General features: G+C 49.0%; 4 protein-coding genes across 5 annotated transcripts in view; 1 reads left to right on the top strand and 3 right to left on the bottom strand.

The window, feature by feature from the left end:
- Nucleotides 1-79: 79 nt before the first annotated feature.
- Nucleotides 80-9,314, bottom strand: LOC128274321 (myogenesis-regulating glycosidase). The gene is made up of 7 exons (XM_053012475.1): nt 8,983-9,314; nt 8,751-8,913; nt 7,511-7,659; nt 5,939-6,107; nt 2,281-2,376; nt 326-2,192; nt 80-258 (listed from the first exon to the last, which is right to left on the bottom strand). Exons 1-7 carry the CDS (start codon nt 9,312-9,314, stop codon nt 122-124), a joined length of 2,913 nt encoding a protein of 970 aa, XP_052868435.1. The 3' UTR covers nt 80-121.
- LOC128271636 (cilia- and flagella-associated protein 45-like) lies at nt 3,462-5,271 on the top strand. The gene is made up of 4 exons (XM_053009237.1): nt 3,462-3,568; nt 3,643-4,801; nt 4,862-5,103; nt 5,166-5,271. The coding sequence occupies exons 1-4, from the start codon at nt 3,462-3,464 to the stop codon at nt 5,269-5,271; spliced, it is 1,614 nt and encodes a 537-aa protein (XP_052865197.1).
- Nucleotides 9,315-10,923: 1,609 nt separating the features above from the next.
- LOC128269694 (sorting nexin-27) lies at nt 10,924-17,997 on the bottom strand. Of its 2 annotated transcripts, none has more exons than XM_053007080.1 (5): nt 17,271-17,997; nt 14,587-14,689; nt 13,783-14,511; nt 13,339-13,707; nt 10,924-13,260 (listed from the first exon to the last, which is right to left on the bottom strand). In XM_053007080.1, exons 1-5 carry the CDS (start codon nt 17,585-17,587, stop codon nt 13,192-13,194), a joined length of 1,587 nt encoding a protein of 528 aa, XP_052863040.1. In that variant the 5' UTR covers nt 17,588-17,997; the 3' UTR covers nt 10,924-13,191. The 2 variants fall into 2 exon arrangements, with proteins under 2 accessions (XP_052863040.1, XP_052863042.1); XM_053007082.1 differs by lacking the exon at nt 17,271-17,997 and adding an exon at nt 15,100-15,225.
- Nucleotides 17,998-21,904: 3,907 nt separating this feature from the next.
- The window catches only part of LOC128274314 (zinc finger protein OZF-like), a 3,505-nt gene continuing 2,994 nt past the window's right edge, over nt 21,905-22,415 (bottom strand). The window contains exon 3 of the mRNA XM_053012466.1: nt 21,905-21,973. Within this exon, the coding sequence (XP_052868426.1) occupies nt 21,905-21,973 (69 nt within the window). The remainder of the gene's footprint in view (nt 21,974-22,415) is intronic.

Here is a 22,415-nt window from a genome sequence, read left to right as displayed (position 1 = left end):
ACGCTCTCTCTCTCTCTCGCTCTGCTGGACAGTGTTTTTATGATTAATAAAATTGTATTTAATAAAATAAGTTATCCGCACAGCTGGAGCTTTGCTATCACTACCGCGAGACTACCGCGCTTCAGAACCGAGTGTTGTCCGGCATCTTAATGAAAAAGGCCACCTTATTCTGGGGCACGTTGTAGTTGTGAATCCAGCGGCTTCCCTTCCGCAGCGACTCGTCTATGCCATCCTTCCAGACGCCCTGGGGCAGGTAAACTAGAATGAAGCCGAAAAATGAATCCATCGTCCCCGCTGCAACCGCCCTGGCCCGACGGGTACTTACCCTCGCGCACCGTTTCTCCCTTCGTGAGGACGGGTGCCACAATCATGCCGTCGCCGATGGAAAATTCGTCATCGATCGAGAAACAGTTGACGTCGGTCGAATCGAGCATCCACAGTGGCCGTATGATGGGCAGTCCGTCGTCCATGGCGATGCTCGAGTAGCGTTCCAGCATCGGCACCACCGTTCGCTGCCGGATGTCGGCCAGCTCCTTCGCTATCGCCGTCACCGTTTCGTCCCGATACTCGGACGGAAGGTGCGTAAAGCGCAGCACCGGCAGGAAGGTGGCCAACTGGAGCCAGCGAATGTACAGCTCCTTTTCGGGCAGCGACGGAAGGTCAAATTCGTAGAACGAGTGCATGTTCTTTAGCTGCTGGGTCGGCAGTACAAAGTCCCCTCCGACGGGCCCCGGCATCAGTAAGGAGAACCCGATGATGCCGTAAGACAGCAGCGTCGGTATGATGGTCTGCAGGCCGCTCCACGAGCTGTTGACCGGTGGCAGGCTTAGAAAGGCCGGAGGCCGTGGGACGGATATGGCACTCGAAACACCGAAGATGCTTAGCGTGCGTTCGAAGCGCGCCATGAAGTGGGTTTTGTACTCGTCCGGATTTACCAGCGTCTGGGAGCACTGGTAGTATCGGGGGATGTTAAAGGCCGTTCCAAAGTCGAGAAAGTACGAATCAATGTCCACCGATTCGGACACTTTGCGCAGCTGCTCGGCCAGCCACGGAATCGAAGCATTGTTCGTGACATCGATCACTCCGGCACTGGTCGTGCTCTTGTACCGGGTCAGGGCCGGAATGCTGCGCGACGATTCGCGCTCGTAAATCAACAGCTTCGCGGCCACCGCCTTCCGGAAGTTGAAGCTCTCGGTGCTGACGAACGGTTGAATGGTGAGCGAAACGCGAAAGCCGCGCCGATGCAAAATGTTCACCGTCTCGTCGAGCGTGGCGAAGCGGTCCGGATCCAGGCGGAAGTCACCGATGTTCCGCTGCCAAAACTCGTTCACCAGAATGTGCCCCACCCGGAGGTACCCGAGCGCGATGATGCTCTCGGTGTAGTTGTAGATGGCCGTCTCGGTCAGATCCTCGGGCCGCGAGGCCGGTATCTGCCACACCGGTTCGCGGAGCAGCGACTTCAGGATGCCCGTGTCCTTCTCCGTCAGGCCGTCCCAGAGACTTTTCTGCCCCAAGCCGTTGTGCAGCGCCTTCATGCCCGGTCCGGTGCAGACCGTATACTTCAGTTCCGGAAACCGGCTCTGTCTGTTGACGAACGCAAACTTATCGTTGCGTCCCTCCAAGCACATCATCCGTCGTCCTGGCCCATCGTTCACGCTCACGTACAGCGGGGACCGCTCGTCCACCTGGATGGAGACGCCTCGGGAGCTTAAAAAGTACCGCTTCAAAGCGTTGCCCCACTGGTGCACGTTTGCGTCCCCGGTCACGAACGGGCTGCTCGGGAACGAGGCCTTTCCGAGCGTGTAATCGACGCCCTTCGTAAGACCACCGCCGTACCAGAAGCCGCGATCCTCGGCCACGTCGAAGCAGTCGGTCGGGTACAGGTCCTCCAGCAAGGTTTCCCACTGGAACGAGTAGCACTTAATGTCCGGCGTTGGCGGTTTGACCACGTTCATGTACAGACGGGCCTTCGAGTTCCACTCGTAGCACACGCTGCCATCGTCCCGCAGATTTTTCGGCAAACAATTGTACGGCTGCTCGATGCTCAGCGTCGTCCCCAGCACGCCGGTCAGCAGTTCTCCGCCTTTACCGTCCAGCACGCGGATGTTGCGCGTCTTCTTGTGGAACTTGATGCTCTCGAAGTACGACTTCGACAGCAGCTTCTGGTTGTACATAATATACGCGTAACCAACCTGTGCCAAGAATCAATTAGCATCATTCACCACGATCGGTCCTTCCGTGTGTGTCGGCGAATCTAAGCGGATTCTAACGCACACTCACCAGAAAAACAATGACGAGGAACAAAAATCCAACAAACGCCCTCAGCTTGTAGTCTTTCGTTTCGCGTTTTTTCTTCCGAATGATGGCGGGCACATTCTGTAGGACCGAGGGAAGAAAGAAAAACAAAAAAGGCTCTACAAACATAATCGTAATCGGTACAAACAGCTTTGAACGCGGAACATATCGGCCTTATCGTTTGATGATGTTTGCCCGGTAATTTCCTGTTAATTATCATTCGTAAGACACCAAAGCACACAAAGCCATGCCGGGCATTAGCGAAATCGAAAGACAAACGGCAATCCAACCGATAATCCCAGGATGTGTGTCGAAGCGAAGATAAAGCACGTGTTATCTACTTTATCTTCTCTACTATAAGCAGATGCTACAAATCGTTGTATTTTGATAACGCCATTAGGGTTTAGCACATATTCTTGCAACGCTCCTATAATTCTACCTTTTTTAATCCGCGCCATGCTGGTAACGAGCTAGCAATGAGGCGTTTATCGTTGTCCCCGTAGCAAACGCATAGTTTTCTAGCACGATTTTGGGGAACCGTTCGGATCGGTGAGTCCAAAGTGCAACTTGCCAATTTGTCTAAAACCAGCGTATTGTTTGCACCATCCTTAGAATCAACTTTATCTAAACATTCCCGCGAAGCTTCACCTTTTCCTATCAGCCCTAACATGTTCCAAACACCATTGACCGTCACTTTTCACTGACCAGAGGCGTCTAAATCAAAATCCCTCACATTCGTCTGACGATATATAGATATATACATATTCCACATGTTCAGACGGGCAGAATTTAGTATAAATATTGGTTTAAAATATTCGCTGCCCGACCAGTGTTAAACAGTGACATATCACGTTTTCACACATTCGGCGCCCAACGGCGACGCCGCTTTGTAGTGCCAGCGCACACAGAACCAGAAACGGAGCCAACCGGTGAGCGGTAACCGCGCATTTTTAGTGCATATAATTTAAAAACGCAAATGTTCGGCGACGGGAGCCACGAAAATGGGACCAGCCAACTGCCAACAGTTTCCCTAGTAACGCGGGTTCAAGAAGTCCTGGCAACCGCAGCAAACATCGGCCCGGGGGACGTTGAACCAAAGCAACCGTTGCTGGCTGTTAGAACTTGGCTTCGTCTGAAACTTAACACAGGCATCTCGCAGCTTAAAAATGCCCTCGAAACCGACGAAAAATTTTGTGAAATGTCAAGCCAAATCATCCTACGTCAACGATCTTCCCGTGAAGCAGCATCGGCCGGGACTTTACAACCGCCATCAGTGAGTCTTTCGGTGCGCGCTGGATACGACGGCGACGAGTGCAATCCGGGTTTCTCTCTCTCGTTGTTTTTCAGCCCTCAGGAATGCGACCTTATGCTGCGCTGGAGACCGATTCATTTGCAGCGGGACGATCCGTACGAGGGCAAGAAGGTGGTGCGCATCACCAACAAGGACAACATTCGTAATCTGCTCATCCCGAGCACGGAACACTCGGTGTATCCGTCGTTCTGGTCGAAGGAAGACTATGACCGCATGCAGGACAAAGCGAAGCTGAAGACGCTCGAAGATCGGCTGGCGCAGTTTAAGGCGAATGAAATCGAGAAGAAGAAAATGCTCGAAGAGTCGGAACGGCGCAAAAAGCGATTGCAGGGAATCGACCGCGAACGGCAGCACAAGGGTGGCAAGGTGGGCAACGTGCTCGAGGATGGAAGCGGTGACCGTGATTCCGATACGAGCCCGCGGAAAATCATAGACCGGGCGTTTGTGGCCAAGCAAGAGCAGGAGGAGGAAGTGAAGCGCGCCAATCGCATCATCCTGGCCGCCAAGTGTCACATAATCCGCGATGCCCAAATTGCGGAGAAGCAAGAAATCGAACGGGAACTGCGCACGGAGGAACTCCGGCTGGAGAAGATGATGCTCCAGGAGAACGAAAAGGCCCTCAAGGAGGAGGAGAAAAAGCGGGAAGTCAACAAGGTGCTGACCACCCAACATTCGGAGGAAATTCGTAATCAGTTGCTGGACCGGGACAAGATGCGCCTCAAGGAAGCGGAGCGTATCGAGGAAGAGGCCCGGGTTCTCAAGCAGGCCCAGATGGCGATCGCCGAGGAGGAAAAGCGCAAGGAAAGGGAGCGTCACGATCGCGTCGGTGAAGTGCGCGAAGGCCTGAAGAAAGCCTACGAACTGTCCGCTTACTACAAGCAGGTTGAGTTCGAAGAACAGCGAATCGCGGAACTTAAAATCCAGGAGTACATGCGCCAGCGCATGGAACGGCAGAAGCAGCTGGAGTTTGAGCGCAAAATTGCCGCAGAAGTGCGCGAAAAGGAACACGATCGTATGCTCAAAATCCAGCAGAAACTGCTCGACACTAAATCGGAGAAAAATGATATGGATCTGCGGCGCGGCCAGGAGCACATCGAACGTGAGTTTCGTCGTCGCGAGAAGGAAGCTGCGATCAAGAAAAAGGAACTCGAACAGCAGCTGGCCGTAGCTCGTGCGGCCCAACTGGAAGCGGTGGTAAGTGCACCGTACTCAGGTATCGATCCGTGATACTAATTTTCAGGTTTTCCTTCGTAGAAAACCGAACGGGCCATGCAGCTGGCCCGCGACGAGCTCGAGCATAAGAAGGCCATAGAAAAGCTCAAGGAAGAAGAGGCCAAGGAAATGCAGCAAAAGCGCAAACAACTGAAACTGCGCGAACGCTACAGGGAGGAAATCATCCAACAGATGACCCTCAAGGATCAGGAACGGCGCGAGAAGGAACGAATCGCGCGCAACGAACAAGCCGCCGTTCTGGAGGCCGAAAAGAAGCGCGATAAGTATGAACTCCTAGGGGCCACCGAACAATCCGTCTTTATTAATCGAATATTATCTATTGCAGAAATATCAAAACCATCATTTCCAACAAAATCAAGATGATGAAAGAAAGCCAAGTCCCGGAACGGTTCATTAAGGACGTCGAGCGCCAGCTTAACTTGGGCAAATAAAACGGAATGGAATGAGTTCCGGCGAATTTTCATAAAACATATCTAATTCATATTGCTATTATTGAGTATTTTTTCCTGGGCCATCCATTTGTGTGTGTCTAAATAAATGGAACTTCTGTCATTCAATAACGGTCTACTTTGTTATATCTCGTGCGATCTCACACATGGAACTGTGAACCGAAACAAAGTACACCATGAACAACCGTTTCGGCTTTTTCACTGTAAAGCGTTCAATTTTGTCTTCCGAGCATTATCAGCAACTCTTCTATCATCACCACCAAACCAATTGTGTGATCACTTTCTTATCTCGCGATCTTACTTCTGGATATCAAACGTCCACCACAGACACACGGTATCGTGGCAACAGTAAGTTGCCAACGCACCGGCGGTACGGCCGGCCGGTAGGAGTAATTTTCTAATTTGGCTCACTTAACCTCCAGACGACTCATCCGAGCAAGATTCAAAAACACCGACACAACCCGGTCACATCCACATCAGAAGGGAACCCCCTGAATGGATGGGAGTTTTGAAACATCGCGGCTCACGAAACCGGTTGTGGCGCGAAAATCCCAATTCACCTTTAGTTTTTTTTGCGACAGACGAGAAACTTGCCTTGGAAGCCTTACCTTACAACGCACGTAAAAAACAGCTTCACAACAAGACTCACCTGCATTTTTTCCTTCAACAAACTGGCCAAAGAATTGATGCTGGTAATCGACGCCTGATTGCTCAGCACGCTGTGCGTATCGTAATCGTTCGACATCATCTCTTTATCATTCAGCCGTAGCGCCGGCAGTGGAGCAATCGATGACCGTCGCTTGGTCCGGAAGAGGTTCCTGCGTGCCGACAACAACAACACCGTCAGTATGAACGTTATTTTAGAGTTGCCAGAACTACAGAGTGTAACACTTTGAACGCCCTATAACCCTTCGACTTACAAAACTGGGTCTTAAACGACGGAACAACACGCTGAGCGCAACGGCTCGCAATGCGTACGAGACCACGCGACCGTTATCGCAAGAATGAGGCCCTGGAATTGGCCCGACCGGCGCAGTGCTTCGCGGCGCTGTAACAGCTGTTTATTTGTGTAGTCGTTGTAGTCGGAAACGCGCGCGCGCGACAACACGCCGCGCCTTGGAATTACTGTTTCCTTGTGGTTCCACACACAGTACAGCGGTTGACCGGAAAGTGGACGATGTTAAAAATGGGGTACAAATTTTTCTAGTGCTTTCGTTTGATTCCTGTTTAGTTACACTTTCTCATATGGAGCGTAAAATTTGACTGCAACTCGAACATTTCGGCGCACCAACAGATACGCCCGCCACTGTAAGTCATCAAACTAGTGGAAGGCTACGGAGTCGCGCATTTGCGTGTGTGTAGATAATGCCTACGGTTGGTGAGCGGCAATATCAAAAGTTGAAACACGATCAGCGAGAGACGAAAGAGAATAGAAAGAAATACTCTTACGAGTTTTATAGAGAACATGTGTTCAGAAAATATGGGATTCTTTGCATTCCACACAAGGTCACCGCCTGACGCCACGCCACTGCCAAGAAAGAGCGTTCAATGATAACGAGTAAATATTTGCATCATTGTAGGTGGCCAAGGTGCAAACATCAGGATCATTATCTGCCAATCGAAGGCTGTCCGGTGCTGGTAATGTTTACAGCGCGCCATTGATTATAATAAGAGGGCGTACGAAACAATGGAAGTGTCTCTCATTTAACCCTTACCCATCCTGCCCGAAATGACTGAAGGTTGCATATTTCGGTTCTAGTACGGGAACAATTATGTCCGTTTGATTTACTTCACTTTCCACGATGTCACCCATTTAAGTGGACACAAATCACTGATCATCAACCAAACACTAGCCACTATTCACCACGATCAACTTCATCAACAGTCGTAACCAATCGATAGACGACTGATCATTTTGATAACTTAGATGAACGCAACACCTCGAACCGGCTTCGTGTCGTTCGCCTTTTCGGGCGAATCTCTGTGAACGTAAACCTCGGCTGATCAGCAAAGGTGTAAAGCTACACTGATACCGCATCATCAACGCATTGCGGATCCAAAAACAGTAGCACTAGAAAATATCCAAACACACTTTGCTGGCTGCGCGCGGCGATGATAAGAAGTGTTCTGATTTATGATTACCAATCAACTTTATATGGCTGACAGACGGGACACGTCAAATTCCTCCGCTAAATCTTATCAAATATTAATGTGAACCTACCTGCTGGTTTGTTTAACTTCCTCATCGCTGCTCGTGTCGTCGTTAAAGTGTAGCATTGGTTTCAGATTAGCCGGAGAGACCGGTGTGCTCGGGCTCGGGGTCATGGTCGTACCATCAGATATCGAACTCGTGCTACTTTGGTCTTCGACCTACAGTGGAAAACAAAACAGAAGAACACAAAACGAGGAAAAACAATTTACTTTAGTCAATCAAAAATCAACCAAAATCGTTATATAATATGTTTAAATGATAGTTTTGCATTATTGATACAAAAGAAACATTTTCCCCAAACATATTTGGAACAAGCTAAATTTCACCCAATGTGAAAACCAGTTCAGTAGCTTAGCAACCGAACATCGTGGTGTTGTCATGTGATCCTTTTACAGTCGTCAGCTATTTATTTGCTCCAGATTGTTTCGATTATTTAGCTAATTCTGTTGAATTGACTGGGGTCTTTTCACATACTCTAAGGTTGGTTGGTCTGGAAAACGATGTTAATAGCCTAAAATCATCATCCAACTACAACTAAACTTGTTTTCGCGGTGCTCAAATTCACCTATGGCGAAATAAAATCAAAATGTTTGTAACCGTCATCATTTGCCTCTTAGAACCTCAAACTAACATTCAACGTCGCAAAGTAGCGATTCAAAAACAAGATCTCAACAACAAGATCTCGCTGGTCGAACTTTCGTCTTCGACCGGCGAAGCAAGAGCTTTAGAATCCGTTTGCATACGTCGCAGGCGTTATTTGCGCAGAAGATCGAACAAATTGAGGTATCGTGCAAGAACGAGAAGGCTAGAGACTAGAGCCACATGCAAAGATAATTAGAAATGAAAATATTGCTCCCATTTCTAGCACACAGTCCTTTGTTATTCGATTAGCGGTCAGAAGCTAAGAGGTAATGGTGCAATTTTACAGCCCCATTTGTGTACAATTTAACAACAGATCGTGACGTGGGCAGATGATAAGTTGGACAGGCACATGTCGAACATTTTGAAGCAAAAAACACGATAGAATAACTTTTCTTTAGAACTACTCCTGTTCGAGAGAGTGTTACGGTTAAGGTGGTTAAGAATAGAAAGGAAAGTTACAAAAAATACTGCGCCGATAGTTGCAAAGACAAAACTTATCAGTAGAAAACTTTAATCCCGCTTATCAGCCCGCTGCTGTCATTGGCTGATCAATGATTTAACTTCACTTGATTGATATGGCTTAGATTCGCACTCGATGTCTACTCACCAATATTGTTGGTTTACTGGCCGCCGCCGCCGCCACTTCGATCTTTTCCAGCTCGTTAACATTTAGCGAAGGTAACGAAATCGAGTTCCTCCGCAACCCGCGCGAGCGCTCATCCACCGACATCAGATCCGTGGCTTTATCCCGCGCTTCTTCGGCCATATCACTGAAGAACAGATAATCACTCACATAAATGCACAAAACCAAACACAATCCAAACTGCACGATTTCTTACTTGTCTGCGGCATTATTTTCGATGGAAACCGTTAGCTTGCTTTGCATCCTTCGCTCGGCCAGAGTTGGACCTCCGGCAAGGCCACGCTTAACGAACGCTAGAGCTAGATTTTCCTGACTCTCGGTCATCGTATCGTCTTCATAGGCGGCCAGTGGCGAACTACTACTGCCGATCGCGGCACTCGATCGATGAACATCACCGGGCCACTCGTCTCCGTGATCTGAATCGACAAAAGGAATCTGCTCCACCACGGCACGGGACGGCACGTGCTGGCCCTTCTGCGGTGTTTCTCCATGCTGTCTGGTTGACGACGATAACGCACCTTTGGGCATCTCTGTGTGTGTGTGCGGGGGGGGTGGGGGGGGGGGGTATTGTGCAACGCCGAAGGGTAATGGATAAGCGGCCTCGCAGATATGTTAACACCGTCTATTCCAATCGACGTTTACCTGTGGCGCACACTGTTTGTCGTGGCACCGAGAAGAGACAGCAAGTCTAGGACGGAACAACAAATTAATCAAAACTTCACACCTTTGTGGTATCTAAAACTAGGATTCAACAATAACGATCACTTCCAGTTTGTTTGCAATCTTTAAACGTAAACCTGATTTAATATCAAATTTCATAGATTTGCCTTGAACGCGAAGAAATAGGCGTCTTCACTCTACTTTTTAACCCACTGTACGCTCATCAACGTGGTAGACGCGCGATGAAGGCAATGCACCACAATGGTCACGTTTTATTTATTTATATTCCCTTTTTAATCGTAGCACCATTGCCGAGAGGGGCTATTGGAAATCACGCTGGCAGCGTTTGTGGTTAGTCTGTCGATCATAGCAAACCGAAGTAAGCTGTGTGTATAGAAACTAATGGGTTTCAAATTAAAAGTGGTTCCGTTCGTACCGCCGCTGTTATCCGGCACATCAAATGGTAAAGCAAAACATTAACACAAGTTATCGATTGCACGAATTTGCTTCCAATCCGTCTGTTGCCCGAATCCCGGATCAGTATCTTATCGATGACTCTTCCACGCACACTAATCGAATCGAAACGAACACAACTAGTAGTGGCCACTTGAGATTGAATATCCATGAAAGCAGACGACCTTTCGGTTCTACTCGCATCTACTTCACACTGTACCGTTAGTCTGTTCGCAACGTTAGTATATCCCGTAGAACTACGTTACAGCCAAACCGCAACCGCAAGCCACGAAAGTCACTCAAGTGGACGAATATTTCACGAATGGACCGTAAATAAAGCGACGGGTCCAATACACCACATAGTAATGACACATATTGCTGCTATCTCGGCCATATAGCGTATCTCACGGTGCCGGGGCCGTAACATAACTTCTTAATAGCATTCCTTGGCTGGCTCTCTTTGCTGCTCAAGACGAATCATTTTTTTTATGAATCGCATCCTACAAGTCGCTACTCGCTATCGCGCTCCGCGATGGTCACACATGACACAGTAGACAAAGTACGGCAATCAGGTGTGCGATAATGCGAATTGATTGTTTATCATAACCAAACATTTCGACGCTATTACCTACAACGCTGACGTTAAAGCAGTTAGATAGCCAAGCTAGTATGTTACGGCGAGTATGGCGTTAGAAAATCCCGTACCACGTGCGTGCCAGTGGCCAATCGAAAAAGATAATGGAACATACCTTGGAATTATTTTCCACCAGTGCTGGGGACCACACGACCAGCGAAAACTTCCGATCGACTGAACCGTGTTTCAGTTGCTGAAAGTAGCACAGAGACAAGAGGTGGCCTCTTCATTAGCAGCTTCATAGCAAAAGGGCGTAACATTTGTCACCAACGGTGTCCGTTTCCGTGGACTATTTTCCGGTGGCAGCATTGGTGCTTTTACTATCTATTCGGATGTGTCGGCAGAGTGGAACTCACTATCGTGAATACGAAACATAACGCATACTTCTGTTAGCATCACTTTAAAACTTTATATAGTATCACTTTGAAATATAATAAATTATGATCTTTTGCGTGTAATAATGCTTAGGCTCACGCACTCTAGCCTGTGTCGAATGCCTTCGCTATAATCTATGTATGTGTGTCAGGTTTCATCCGGGCATTGACAGTTTTTAAAGTGTTTTAACCATTGCAACTACCATTGTTTCGTATTGACTTATCTAACATAATAATTCCCTGGACCATCGGGGAGATCGGGGGATCGGATCGGAGCATAAACCGCATGCAACTTTTCTCTCTTTCTATCTCTCTCTCACAGTATCTTGCAAGATTCGCGTAAGTCATACCATTAAATCCGAGCAAGCCGGTTACGCTAACACCATACTTATCCGCGTGGGTCACTTTACACGCAATTGGTGGGTGCGCTCTGTTTTGCTTTGGGGCCATAGTACGTTGAAATATTTTTGTTTTTGCCATATCTTTGAAAAAGGACAATCGGGGATGGCAAAAAGGGCAATCTTTCAGTGACTCCTAGTCCCATCGAGTCTCAAACTTGGGCTCCACTTCAATCGGTTCCTCTGCTCTCGTCCTTCGCTGTCGAACAAGTAACTGTGGGTATTCAGTGTGAGTCGTAACGAGTCATTGAAATCTTTCCATTTCCACGAATCGCTGTCCTCCATCCTGCTCTCTGTTCATGCGAAGGGTTTAAGTTATGTACATGTTCGAGCTAGGTTCACGCTTCTTCTTCGCTTGGACGCCACAAACGGTTGTTTATTTAATACATACGAATATCATCGTTATCGGTGCACATTTCCAACCATCCACAAGGTATTGTTGGTGTTTTAATTGTCTTAAACAGATTGAGATACTAAGTTCAGTGTCCGAAGCAGGAATTTCAAGCGCGAAAACCATCGACCATCATTTTCCAATCCCCCCCTTATTAGTCATTACGCCGGCCGTATCTACTTTTCCTATTTCAAGATCATTCCCACACACACACACGTGGAGGATCGCATCATGTGTCAGTAATGCTGCAAACGATCGTGGCAGCAAATAGCGCGCAGTGGCCCATGTTCGGTACCTTTATTCCAAAAACCAAATGACGAGAAACATAATCGAATTGGAATGTGCCGCAAATTTTCCTAACCGTTACTCTACGCTTAATAGACAAACAAGTAATACTATGCAGGATTTCACTAGTCACTACGTCAAAGCCAAATGACATCATGTACGGCCGAATGATGGGTGATTTTTTCTTCAATTCTTATCACACTCTACAGTGAATCCGGTGCAAGCGGGGTTTACTCTCAATGGCCACCTTTCTTATGATATGCCTTTTTCTTGCGCGTACTCTGCAAACATAGACCTTTTTTTGGAAAGAGAAGAGACGGTATCACAGAAAATTAAATTATAAACTCATAAAGGTCCCCCCAAGTCGACAACACACGGAGAAGGTTGTAGCTGTTTGAACGAATTTTGCAGAGACGTACGCTCCGAGGCACCCATCGTGGCCAACCGGCCTGCACTGCCTGCTTGCTTGGGGCGCCGCGGAAGGATTCACTGAAGTGTTAGTGTTAGTGACTATGTTAGTATGCAGTTGGTCGGTGCGAGGAACTGGGAGAACATGGGCTTGTAATTTATGACACAATGTGAGTGTTGAATGATTCTACTAAAACAGAAATAGTGGCAAAAGAGAGAGAGAGAGCTATCGTTTCACTATTTCGAGAAAAGTGTTTGAATGGTCCAATCAGACGATTTGCATTGCCACCGGTCACAGTCGCTACTGTTTCTCTACACTAATCGCGGTACATCCGTTTTGTATCCGCGCAGTGATATCCGTTCCCTCTTGCGTGCAACCCTCTTTTGGAATGGTCTTGGTTTTGTTGCAACACGGTAGGTAAGCAGCAGAAGTAGGTTTCTCAAAATACTCACTTGACTATCAATTAGCATAACAACATCTGGGGAACCGCGATCTCTATTGGTGTAATGCTCACCAGATTCTGTTTGTTTTTAATTTCGTTCCGCAATAGTGTTTTGAGTTCGTTTCTTCCGTTCCTCGGTAATCAATGCAATAACAATTTTCTTTTCCACCATACCGACATCGAACCGGTTTTGGCGACGTGCAGTTGACTCACGCCAAACCCAGAGAAGAGCCTTTTCCGTTCACTCTTGAGATGACGCTTCATTCTCACGGGCCGCTCCATGATCTTGTTTGTACCGATTAGTGGGCTTTCTACGCAAAGATTACGACACTAAATCCCCCACCGGGCGGCGGAGCACCTTACTCTCCTGTGTCATCCCAGGCTCGCTCTTCCATTATCCTATCGAAACAGTCAGCTAGGAATGCATGCTTTAATAAAACAAAACCGAAGAAAGAGCATCGTTAGTAAAACACTGCGCAACCGTGGTATCGATTCGGAGAACTTACGTATGGCGTAAACACCTTCACCCATCGGGGCGGTTTATCCGAACGACTGTACTGGAAGCAAAATGCCATCGACTCTTCGTCACTTTCCCATCGCGAAATCGTGGCCCACTGCAGCTCGACCGTCTGGGCCTCCAACGCGCCATCCTCGCGGCAGGCGTGTAATCGGAAACTTTTCATACCCACCGCCGGCACCACGTGCCCTTCCTTGCGGCTGTCGCACGCACAGTGCGGAAACACTATATCGCCGTAACCGGGAAGGGTTCGCGCCAGCGACAGATACTCGTCCGCCTTCTTCGAGTCCTGCAGCGCCTTCAGCTCGTACAGCCGTCCGTCTGCTCGGATATTGCTACGATTTACCTCATCGACGGCCTGGGGGACAAATGGCAAACGGTTACAAGAGACAATATGGCACTCGATTCGATTGGAATTCGAGCTGACCCGTACCTGGTAGAAGATAAACTTGGCCGCCTGCTCTCCGACCGGAAGGGACACTTCTCGTTCAATCGAAAACAGCCACCGTCTCACGCACAGACAGGTGCTGGAGGCGGTACTGTAGTTCTGCACGTACAGCTGATGGGGGATTTCGTGGGGTTGCAGCTTGCGCTCGAAGTTGTACTCGACAATTTCGAAGAGATAAAAGTACTGCTGGGTGTACGAGGTCAGGTTGGCCCGCTGCACGAGCTGTTCCCACACCAGCTGCGCGTTGGCCGATTTCCGCACCGACACGGTCACCACGGCGTGGTCCGGCAGCATAATCTTGATGTCGACCGGTGAAGCCGCCACGTCGTCGGCCGAATCCGTGAGGAACTCCTGCACGGCATCACACTCGGCGATCACCCGCACGGCGCACACCTTTTCCAGGTACTGCTCCAGCCCGCGTCTCCGGGCGTCCAGCTGCTGCTCATTTAACTGGAATGGCCACTTGCCGGGCATCTTCGGAAAGTTGAAGCCCGAAAACTCCTTCTTCAGGTGCTGGTGAAGGTTCGAGAACTCACGATACCGGCGCGAGCACAGCTGCCGGCCCGCCATGTGGATGTTAAACACGACGTATCGTTCATTGCCCCGGTGAATGATGTTATAGTCGGGAATGCTGATCGGCAAGCTGCGCTTCTCCGAGTAGTCGATGTACGAGTATCCGCCCGGATCTTCCGTAGGCTCTAGACGTTCCGCTTCCTACAACGAACGGCGAAACATCAGAAGGTGAAGGAAGGTGCCCACCGCAGAAATGGCCTCCGCACAGTTGCTTACCTGCTGTGTGACTGAAATGACGGTCAACGTAAGCGTATCGCCGCCGGATTTGATGAGATCGACCACCTGCTTGTGGGTGGCTCCTTCTACATTCACGTGATTGCTGAAAAAGGGAGCACCCGTTATTGACCTGCCGCGCAAAATCAGCGTATGCCGCTGCTACCACTCTCATGATCTCTACTGGTTTCCCAATCTCAGCGAATGGCGATCGCCAAAACCTCCACACACGCACCCCGAACTCTTTATCACTGTGTGGGGGACCCATTGTGAGAGTTTTATAAATTGCGTTTTCAGCCCCACATGACCGTGTGTGCATTTCCATGGGGCCCTCGGCCCACCACCTCGCGAATGTTGGTTCGTTGGGAAAAAAACAGTTAATTATAGGTGTTACAAATTGGCTTATTTGTATCCCATTTATCGTTGTCACTGATGTAACGCGTTTTTCCTATCGAGTGATGCGAGTAATGCTCAAGGTTTCCTTATTCCAATAGTTTCCTTTTTACTACAACAAACCTTCGCTGGGCCACTAAGCCACTGATGGTAGGAATTGGCGTTTGTCGCATGGAACCATTTTGGCCCCCTTCATTGCGCTGCTCATCGTCACTGCTGTCGTACAGGAGGTCGATCAGTTCCTTCGGAATCAACGCATCGTCCGTGTTTTCTAGGCAGTACGAAGAGAACAAACTTCGCTGCATACTTCGAACAGGAATCACTCAGAAGTCCCAAACTACCCCAAATAGGCGTGTCACATGCGCGCCACCATCAAAAGGTATTCACAAACTGATCGCAAGTTGCTGATAAAACGACGCGCGCGGCCACGCAACACTCCAGGCATACTATTAATTGTGTAACTGTGGCCTTTCCAGTCACATGTGTATTGTTGACCAAGATACGCGTATTAGTTACCTCGCCATACGATCCCCAATCGAATACTAAGCATATGCATATGTTGTTTCGCACAAATGTGCATGAAACAATCGTTGGTGGAAGTGAAAAAGCATAAGTTACATTCAAATTTGCACGGATATTTCTATCAAAAGAAGGTTGCCGTTCTTAGAAAATGTTTTGAAGTTGAAATCCTCACGGCTCTACGAAGAGGGTCCTGTAGAATCTGTAGCTGTCTAATTATTCTCTGTGCGGAAGTAATGTTGCGGTGATCGTAGAGAACAACAAATTTAGCTCACATTCGCTGGACGAGCGGAACCGGTACCCGCCGACAACCGCCACCACAATCCCAACCGGGTTGTTCTAAACATAGCGCTAAGGTTTACAACATGTCTCTAAACAACCCTTTGCACGGTACAGAAAAAAAGAACATGTTTCTGAGGAAAACGATCCGATTGTTTATCAGAATTCACTATGCACCGGGTAGTAGCTCCGATTGAATCACACATTTAAGGCTAAATTTGATTGTAAATTGGTTTCAAAGTTAAATTTACTTAGTTGTGTTCTCCACCAAATCTGCTCCTTGCCGCGGCCGACCGTTAGTGTCGGCATTTTCCTCCACACAACGGCTGTGGGACATTTCGTAACACTCGCGGCTCCGAAGAACGTCGTCGATTACACGGAACGGGAAGTAATAGAAATTGGTACAGTTGAATGGAACCATCTTCGGTATTTGAACAATTTAAACCAAGCCAAAGGATCAAGAGAACTCCGATTTTAAGCAATTTGTCTCATGACTTAAACTTTTGAAACCGTCCCTGCACCTATTCGCCACAACACTGGCACTATTTATTCCGACAAACCATGCTCAGATTGCTCCACATATTGGCATAATCTATAGTGACCAAATGACCTTTCCACTTTTGCAATCCAAACCATAGGCATTTTCAAGCTGCTCGCCAACATAAATCTCCACACGATAAGCGGGCGATTGTTTACCCCAACAGAACAGAACGAAATTGATTGAAACCGGGCCGGGACCCATTTATAAATCCCAAATGGATTGATACGATCGAGTAACAATATAAACACCGAACAAGACGAAACAACAAAACAAGGAACAAAGCAGAGGGGCAATACGTTCTGGAATAGCTAGCAAGATAAAATGCAGTGTAAAATATACGTGCAAATTGTTGCAAGGCTCCGTGCCGATTTGAATCTCATAAATAAAATATATCGACGACATTTTGCGTACGCCCATTAGAGAGACGCCTCGTTCTGTTTTCTTCGTAAACAGCACGGCATCTCCGCGTTTGAAATCGTTTCATTTGTTTACATCCGCCGCTAGTCGTGATAAAGTAAACCAAAACGCCCGGCGTCCATTGCCCCGGTGCACCCCACGAACATCAATACATTTTATTACCGAAAAAACCCCTCACTTGTCCCAAACCACCATCACGGATGATCGTGGTGAGGCCAGCTTCTTGCATGATTCACCCTGCGCGTATGGCAAGAGATTGACGTGGCCACTGGCGAGACTATCGCGAGTTTCCGGCGGGCCGCGATAAGCCGCGGGATACTTGACACTTTATAATTATCCTGTGATGCATTTGCAACAGCACTAAAAGCGCAATTCGACCGATAAGTTTCAATTGTTGTCAAAGGCCCGCAAATAAAGGTTGCTCAAGATTCGAAACATAATTTCGGGAACGATTCGGGCACCGACTGGTCAGACACCTCTCAGGAGAAAGAAGAAACCCTCAAGAGTGTAGAATTAAACTTCAGCAATAAACACTTACACTTCCAGAATCCTATCGCCTTTTTTTATGCCGGCTTGCTCCGCGGCCCCGTTATCCAAGACGGCGCTGACGTGCTGCAATGGTGCATAGAGCTCCCCGTTGATTGATCGTAGTTGCCCTCCCTCGCTTACTTGTCCGCGGACATTAAACCCAAAACCGGTTTCCGTCTTATAGATTGTGACCACCCGAGGACCGTTCAAGTTGTCTTTCATTCCGTTCTTCATCGCCGTGATTCCTCCGCCTCCACCACCGCCGCCTGCAGGCCCAACCGTCTGCGACACGGTAGTTAGACCGGATTTGCCATTTTTCGCTTCCATACTGGACGGTTACTCTGCGCCGTTCTACTGCCGTCAGTGCCTGCTGCTGCTTTTCATTCGCGATCAATTTGGATTCAGCGCACAAAGTGGACGTAAAAACCCTTCGGGAGCGAGGGGCGCGAAGTGAGATTCTTTCCTTTCCCGCGGCACCTTCCAGCAATCTTTGCAACGGCGGCACCGATTTCTTTGCACACGCCACACACGCGCACAAAAGCACAATCGCAGCAACCTTTGGATGCGGCTGCTTCGTCGCACAGTTTTATCGATTCCTCGTACGCTTCCCAAATCTTGCACTGCGCTACACAGGACACTTCGTCGGCCAGCTCGACGATACTATAATTGAATTGAAACTACATACGGATGACGAAGGAACACTCGACCGCCTTTTAGCACATCTTCGCGAACTGGCTAACCCCTTCTCCACTGAAACATGATGCCTTTTCCCGATGCATCTTCGCTACACTTTTACATTCACTCTCAGAAAATATGACGCCGAATTCACACTTGAAACACACGAAAAATTGGCCACAAAAACATTTCGAACGAAGCGCCATGTGGCCACGGCGTGCAATATTGGCGGATGAACTCGAAACAACACGCAAATTTTATCCGGTTTTTACTTTTGTACAGGAGAACGAAATATTTTGCTCGCGCAGTCACCACCGGTTCACTGGCGCTCATTTACCTGCTTCCGACGACGAACGTGGAACTGTACGCATGTAATAAAAACTTAAAACATCCTGCTCCATGCAAAATGCTTTTATCCGCTGGTTCACAGTACTAATATTTTCACTCTGTTTTGATTTTCTAAAATGGCTACTTTTTTGACATCAACCTTTTCGCTCGACGTCACACACACACGCACGCTTCTCGCGTCGCGATGTATGATATGTATAGGTGTGTGAGCCATGGCGGTCACAGAGATCCTCTTCACGAGATACGCGTTCGTGAGGGAAAACAATTGTCGAAACAGTCGAGTGCAAAAACAGAGACTATACTTCATATCCTTTAATTTACACTTAATCTATACTTGCTACCTCTGATATTATGTTTTCTTTAGATATTTTATTAAACCGTAACACAACAACAACATTAAACATTCTACTTTGGTGTGTTTATGTGTCTATTCATCCGCCAGCAGCTCCGCTCTTTCCCGCTGAAACCGCGGGCAGTGGAACATAACATGCTCCGCTGACTCCGCGGCGCCGGGGCACCAGGTGCAGTCAGGGGATCGTGCGAACGTCTTTATGTGCAGATACTCTCGGAAGAAGCCGTGTCCCGAGAGCACCTGGGACAGATGGAAGTCCACACTTCCATGTTTCCTGCTGACCCAGCGCGTAACGTCCGGGATGACTCGGCGAGTCCAGCGCTGGTACCGGCTAGCGTCTGGTGTAAGTCCCTCGGCCGTCCACTGCTCTTGCCACTGGCTGATGGTGCGCAAACGCTCTCTCTTGCGCAGGGCGTCGCGTGCGGAGGGGGATGGGTGTCCTCCGTTGGCTGCCCAATCGCTGGCCATCGTCGCCCGATGCAGCGTTCGTCCTCCTGCAGCAGCAGTACGATGGGCGGCATGCTGGCGAGGACCGTGGCCACACTGTAGGAAACACTGCGAAACGTACTCGCTACACCCTGCGCCAGTGTACGCTGCATCCCGTTCAGGCGCCGCTGGTTGCTCAGTACTTCGAGGCCGTAGGGTCGCTGCGCCCATAGCGGGGCTCCATACCGGGCGATTAAAGCAACCATAGCAACAGATCGTATGCTGAAACAACCATCATCATGTTTTATCGATAGTCCCAGCACCATAATGACCGATTTCGAGTACTCTGGTAAGACTAAATAGTTTTCATTATATTCTGCATTTATAATCACACTGAAATCTTTACAAATACAGACATTAATCCTGCGAATGAACTTGAAAAAAGGATCGCTGATGCATTTCTAATTTTCGACCATCACGGCAACCACACGGTGGATGTTCGAGAATTATTTTGAATATTCACCGCAACTCGTTCACCCGCTGCTTTGTTTAACGGCCTCGTTACCTGGTTATTCCAATCGCGCTTTACAAATGGCAAGATTCACATCGAAAGCGGCCAGATGAAGCGACCCGACCTACATGCACCCACCTCTCCAGCCTTGACTCTCGGTCGCTCCAACTGGACGCGGCATTTTGTACCCCTACCGCGGCAACAATGAGCGGCCTGCGGCTCAGCGACAGCGGTCGCCGTACCGGACGACAACAACGGGAGCCCACGAGCCGCCCCCGATCGAACCACCAAGTCAGCGCGGGTACGAGCGGGGAGGTGCAGCGAGGTGCCGGGGCGCCAAGAACGGCAGCGAGTTGTGAAGAACAGAGTGGGAATAATTAGTATTAATAAAGCAGTTGGATTTTGGACGCGAATTGGAGTGGTTTTTCAATCCATCCGAAATTTTCAGGTTCGCGCTCCTTGGCCACCGACAACGGCCTCCCAGCCTTCGGGCCGTTGCACAGGTTATTGTAAGAGATAGGTACAAAACACAAAACAATCAGGATGCACACGATGGATGACTACAGCAGCCGGAGGATGTACCACTGCAGCTGGACGAGGTACTCTCGCATGTGTTGCTCCGGGTTTGCCGGATTTGCCGGGTTTACCCGGTAGCTTCAAATGGTTTTAGAATACGGGTACTCTGGATCGCGGGTACCTTTTCTATGAATTCTGCAGATTCGAGGTACATTTTGAACCGTAACGGTTTTTGCTTAACGTATCGGGTAACGTTCTGTACATTTGAGGTAAACTTTAAACTGTAGCGGTTTTTGCTTAAATGGTAAACGCTCAACCGCCAAACTGTCAGTTCTGCTCCGTCTATCCTAGTGGAATATTATTATCAAGTGATTGAAAGTGCTGTGTTTGTCAAGTGAGAAAATGTCCAACCAACCAACTAACGATCAGCGCCGCACACGGGAATCGAGCCAAGACGCTGGACCTTCTTCAAAGAAACGGCGACCGGAAGCCGAAGCAGGCCCGAATTACGATAGCGACAGCGACAGTGAGCCGGAAATGTCCAACCAACCAACCAACGATCAGCGCCGCACACGGCGATCGGAACCCGAAGCAGGCCCGAATTACGACAGCGACAGCGACAGTGAGCCGGAAATGTCCAACCAACCAACCAACGATCAGCGCCGCACACGGCGATCGAGCCAAGACGCTGGACCTTCTGGTCTGGTCTGGCAACGGCGATCGGAACCCGAAGCAGGCCCGAACTACGATAGCGACAGCGACAGTGAGCCGGAAATGTCCAACCAACCAACCAACGATCAGCGCCGCACACGGGGCCAAGAGCCTGGACCTTCAAGGCAACAGCGACCGGAACCCGAAGCAGGCCTGAACTACTGCTACTACCAGATCGATACCAGCGACAGTGAGCCGGAAGTGGAACACGCCGATAATTATCGAGAAGTTGTGGGATCTATCCAGGAGATAGCACGCCATTACGCGCGTGTCATGATCAAAAAATGCCGCCCGGGCGATGTATTAGATGCATTGCAGCATTGCATGTGCCTGGCCCACCTCATTCCCGGAATGCCGAGGGATGTCCGAGTCGCCCTCGGAGGATCGTGGAACATCGTGTCTACCGAAGTGCGAGTCGATAATACCATAATTGGCCACATGTGGTATCGAGGTTTGGGTAAGGAAAAAAACATTTACATATTTATAATTATTTATTAATCACACATTTGTATTTTATCGTTGCAGAAGAAGCAATTGTCGAAAACTTGGATAGGAACGACGAAAACGATGAACACCAAGAGTTGTTCCTTCACGTCGATGAGGCGCCATTGGGACAGGCGGACAGACCTTGTTTAACATCATGGGTTATTCAAGGGTGGCTTGTGGCTTCACCCTCCACCCCAATCAAGCCGTTTGTCCTCACTGTGTTTTGTGGCGAGGGTCAGCCGCCACTAGAAGAGTTCCTGGGCCAAGTGTGCGACGATGCACAACGGCTTGTTGAACGTGGTGGTATTACTACCCTAGGTGGAGAAAGGGTGGTAATAACACCACGTGCTGTACTAGCAGATGCTGCCGCACGGTCCTATATCCTGGGTGAGTTTGGCATGCGATTATTTTTGTTTCCTATTATTAATACCTATTTCTTTAAATTACAGGGACGGTACCACAAGGATGCGAGTACGGATGTTTAAAGTGCGACCTGCGAGGAGGAGCGTGTTTCATGGGCCGCGGCGTTCCACGGACCCATCGTCAATTTATTGGTGGTGAATACGACGGAACGTTCCGGCACCGGCTGCCCATGACTCCGTTGGCACGGATCCAGAACCTAGACCTGATTCGAGATGTGTTGATCGCGGACGACCGGCATCTCTTCCACGTTGGTGCACTGAGAAAACTGTACAACGCATTCGTCAAAGGAACGCCGAATGGAAGAATTCGTCGAATGAGTGGGCCCAACGCGGAGTTAATGCGGACTGCATTCAACAAGGTCGCATTCCCGCATGAGAGGAGGCGCGCGGCCGGATGCCGAAAATTCGTTGACAATATGGTAAACTGGACACCACCCATGTGGGGCTACCTCATGGACGTCGTCGGGTTGGTAGTCTTTGAGATGGTGGTCCAGCCCGATATATACACCATGTACTGTAATCTGCATTGGGCGGTGGCAGTACTCAACAATAGGCGGTTCATCGGCGGTCATCGAGAAACTGCAAAGGATCTGCTGCAGGAGTACGTTATCAAGCATAACGAGTTGTTTGGAGCGAGTTGTAAGTACCATCACATCGGCGAGCATGTCGGCGATGAGGTGGAATTGTTCGGCCCGTTGCCGCACATTT

Source organism: Anopheles cruzii, chromosome 3, assembly GCF_943734635.1.
Source record: "Anopheles cruzii chromosome 3, idAnoCruzAS_RS32_06, whole genome shotgun sequence".
In the NCBI taxonomy this organism is placed as follows: Eukaryota; Metazoa; Arthropoda; class Insecta; order Diptera; family Culicidae; genus Anopheles; species Anopheles cruzii.
The sequence above is the reverse complement of the archived record's forward strand: the minus strand, read 5'-3'. Positions and strand labels throughout refer to the sequence as shown.

Coding starts and splice junctions, on each gene's coding strand:
- LOC128271636 (XM_053009237.1), top strand. CDS start 3,462: ATGCCCTCGAAACCGACGAAAAATTTTGTGAAATGTCAAGCCAAATCA. Junction 3,569..3,642: donor GGACTTTACAACCGCCATCA/GTGAGTCTTTCG, acceptor GTTGTTTTTCAG/CCCTCAGGAATGCGACCTTA. Junction 5,104..5,165: donor GCCGAAAAGAAGCGCGATAA/GTATGAACTCCT, acceptor TATCTATTGCAG/AAATATCAAAACCATCATTT.
- LOC128274321 (XM_053012475.1), bottom strand. CDS start 9,314: ATGCCCAAAGGTGCGTTATCGTCGTCAACCAGACAGCATGGAGAAACA. Junction 6,108..7,510: donor GAAGTTAAACAAACCAGCAG/GTAGGTTCACAT, acceptor GTCGGCACGCAG/GAACCTCTTCCGGACCAAGC. Junction 2,377..5,938: donor TGTTGAAGGAAAAAATGCAG/GTGAGTCTTGTT, acceptor TCGGTCCTACAG/AATGTGCCCGCCATCATTCG.
- LOC128269694 (XM_053007080.1), bottom strand. CDS start 17,587: ATGGAAGCGAAAAATGGCAAATCCGGTCTAACTACCGTGTCGCAGACG. Junction 14,512..14,586: donor TCATTTCAGTCACACAGCAG/GTAAGCAACTGT, acceptor CGTTCGTTGTAG/GAAGCGGAACGTCTAGAGCC. Junction 13,708..13,782: donor CCAAGTTTATCTTCTACCAG/GTACGGGTCAGC, acceptor TTTGTCCCCCAG/GCCGTCGATGAGGTAAATCG.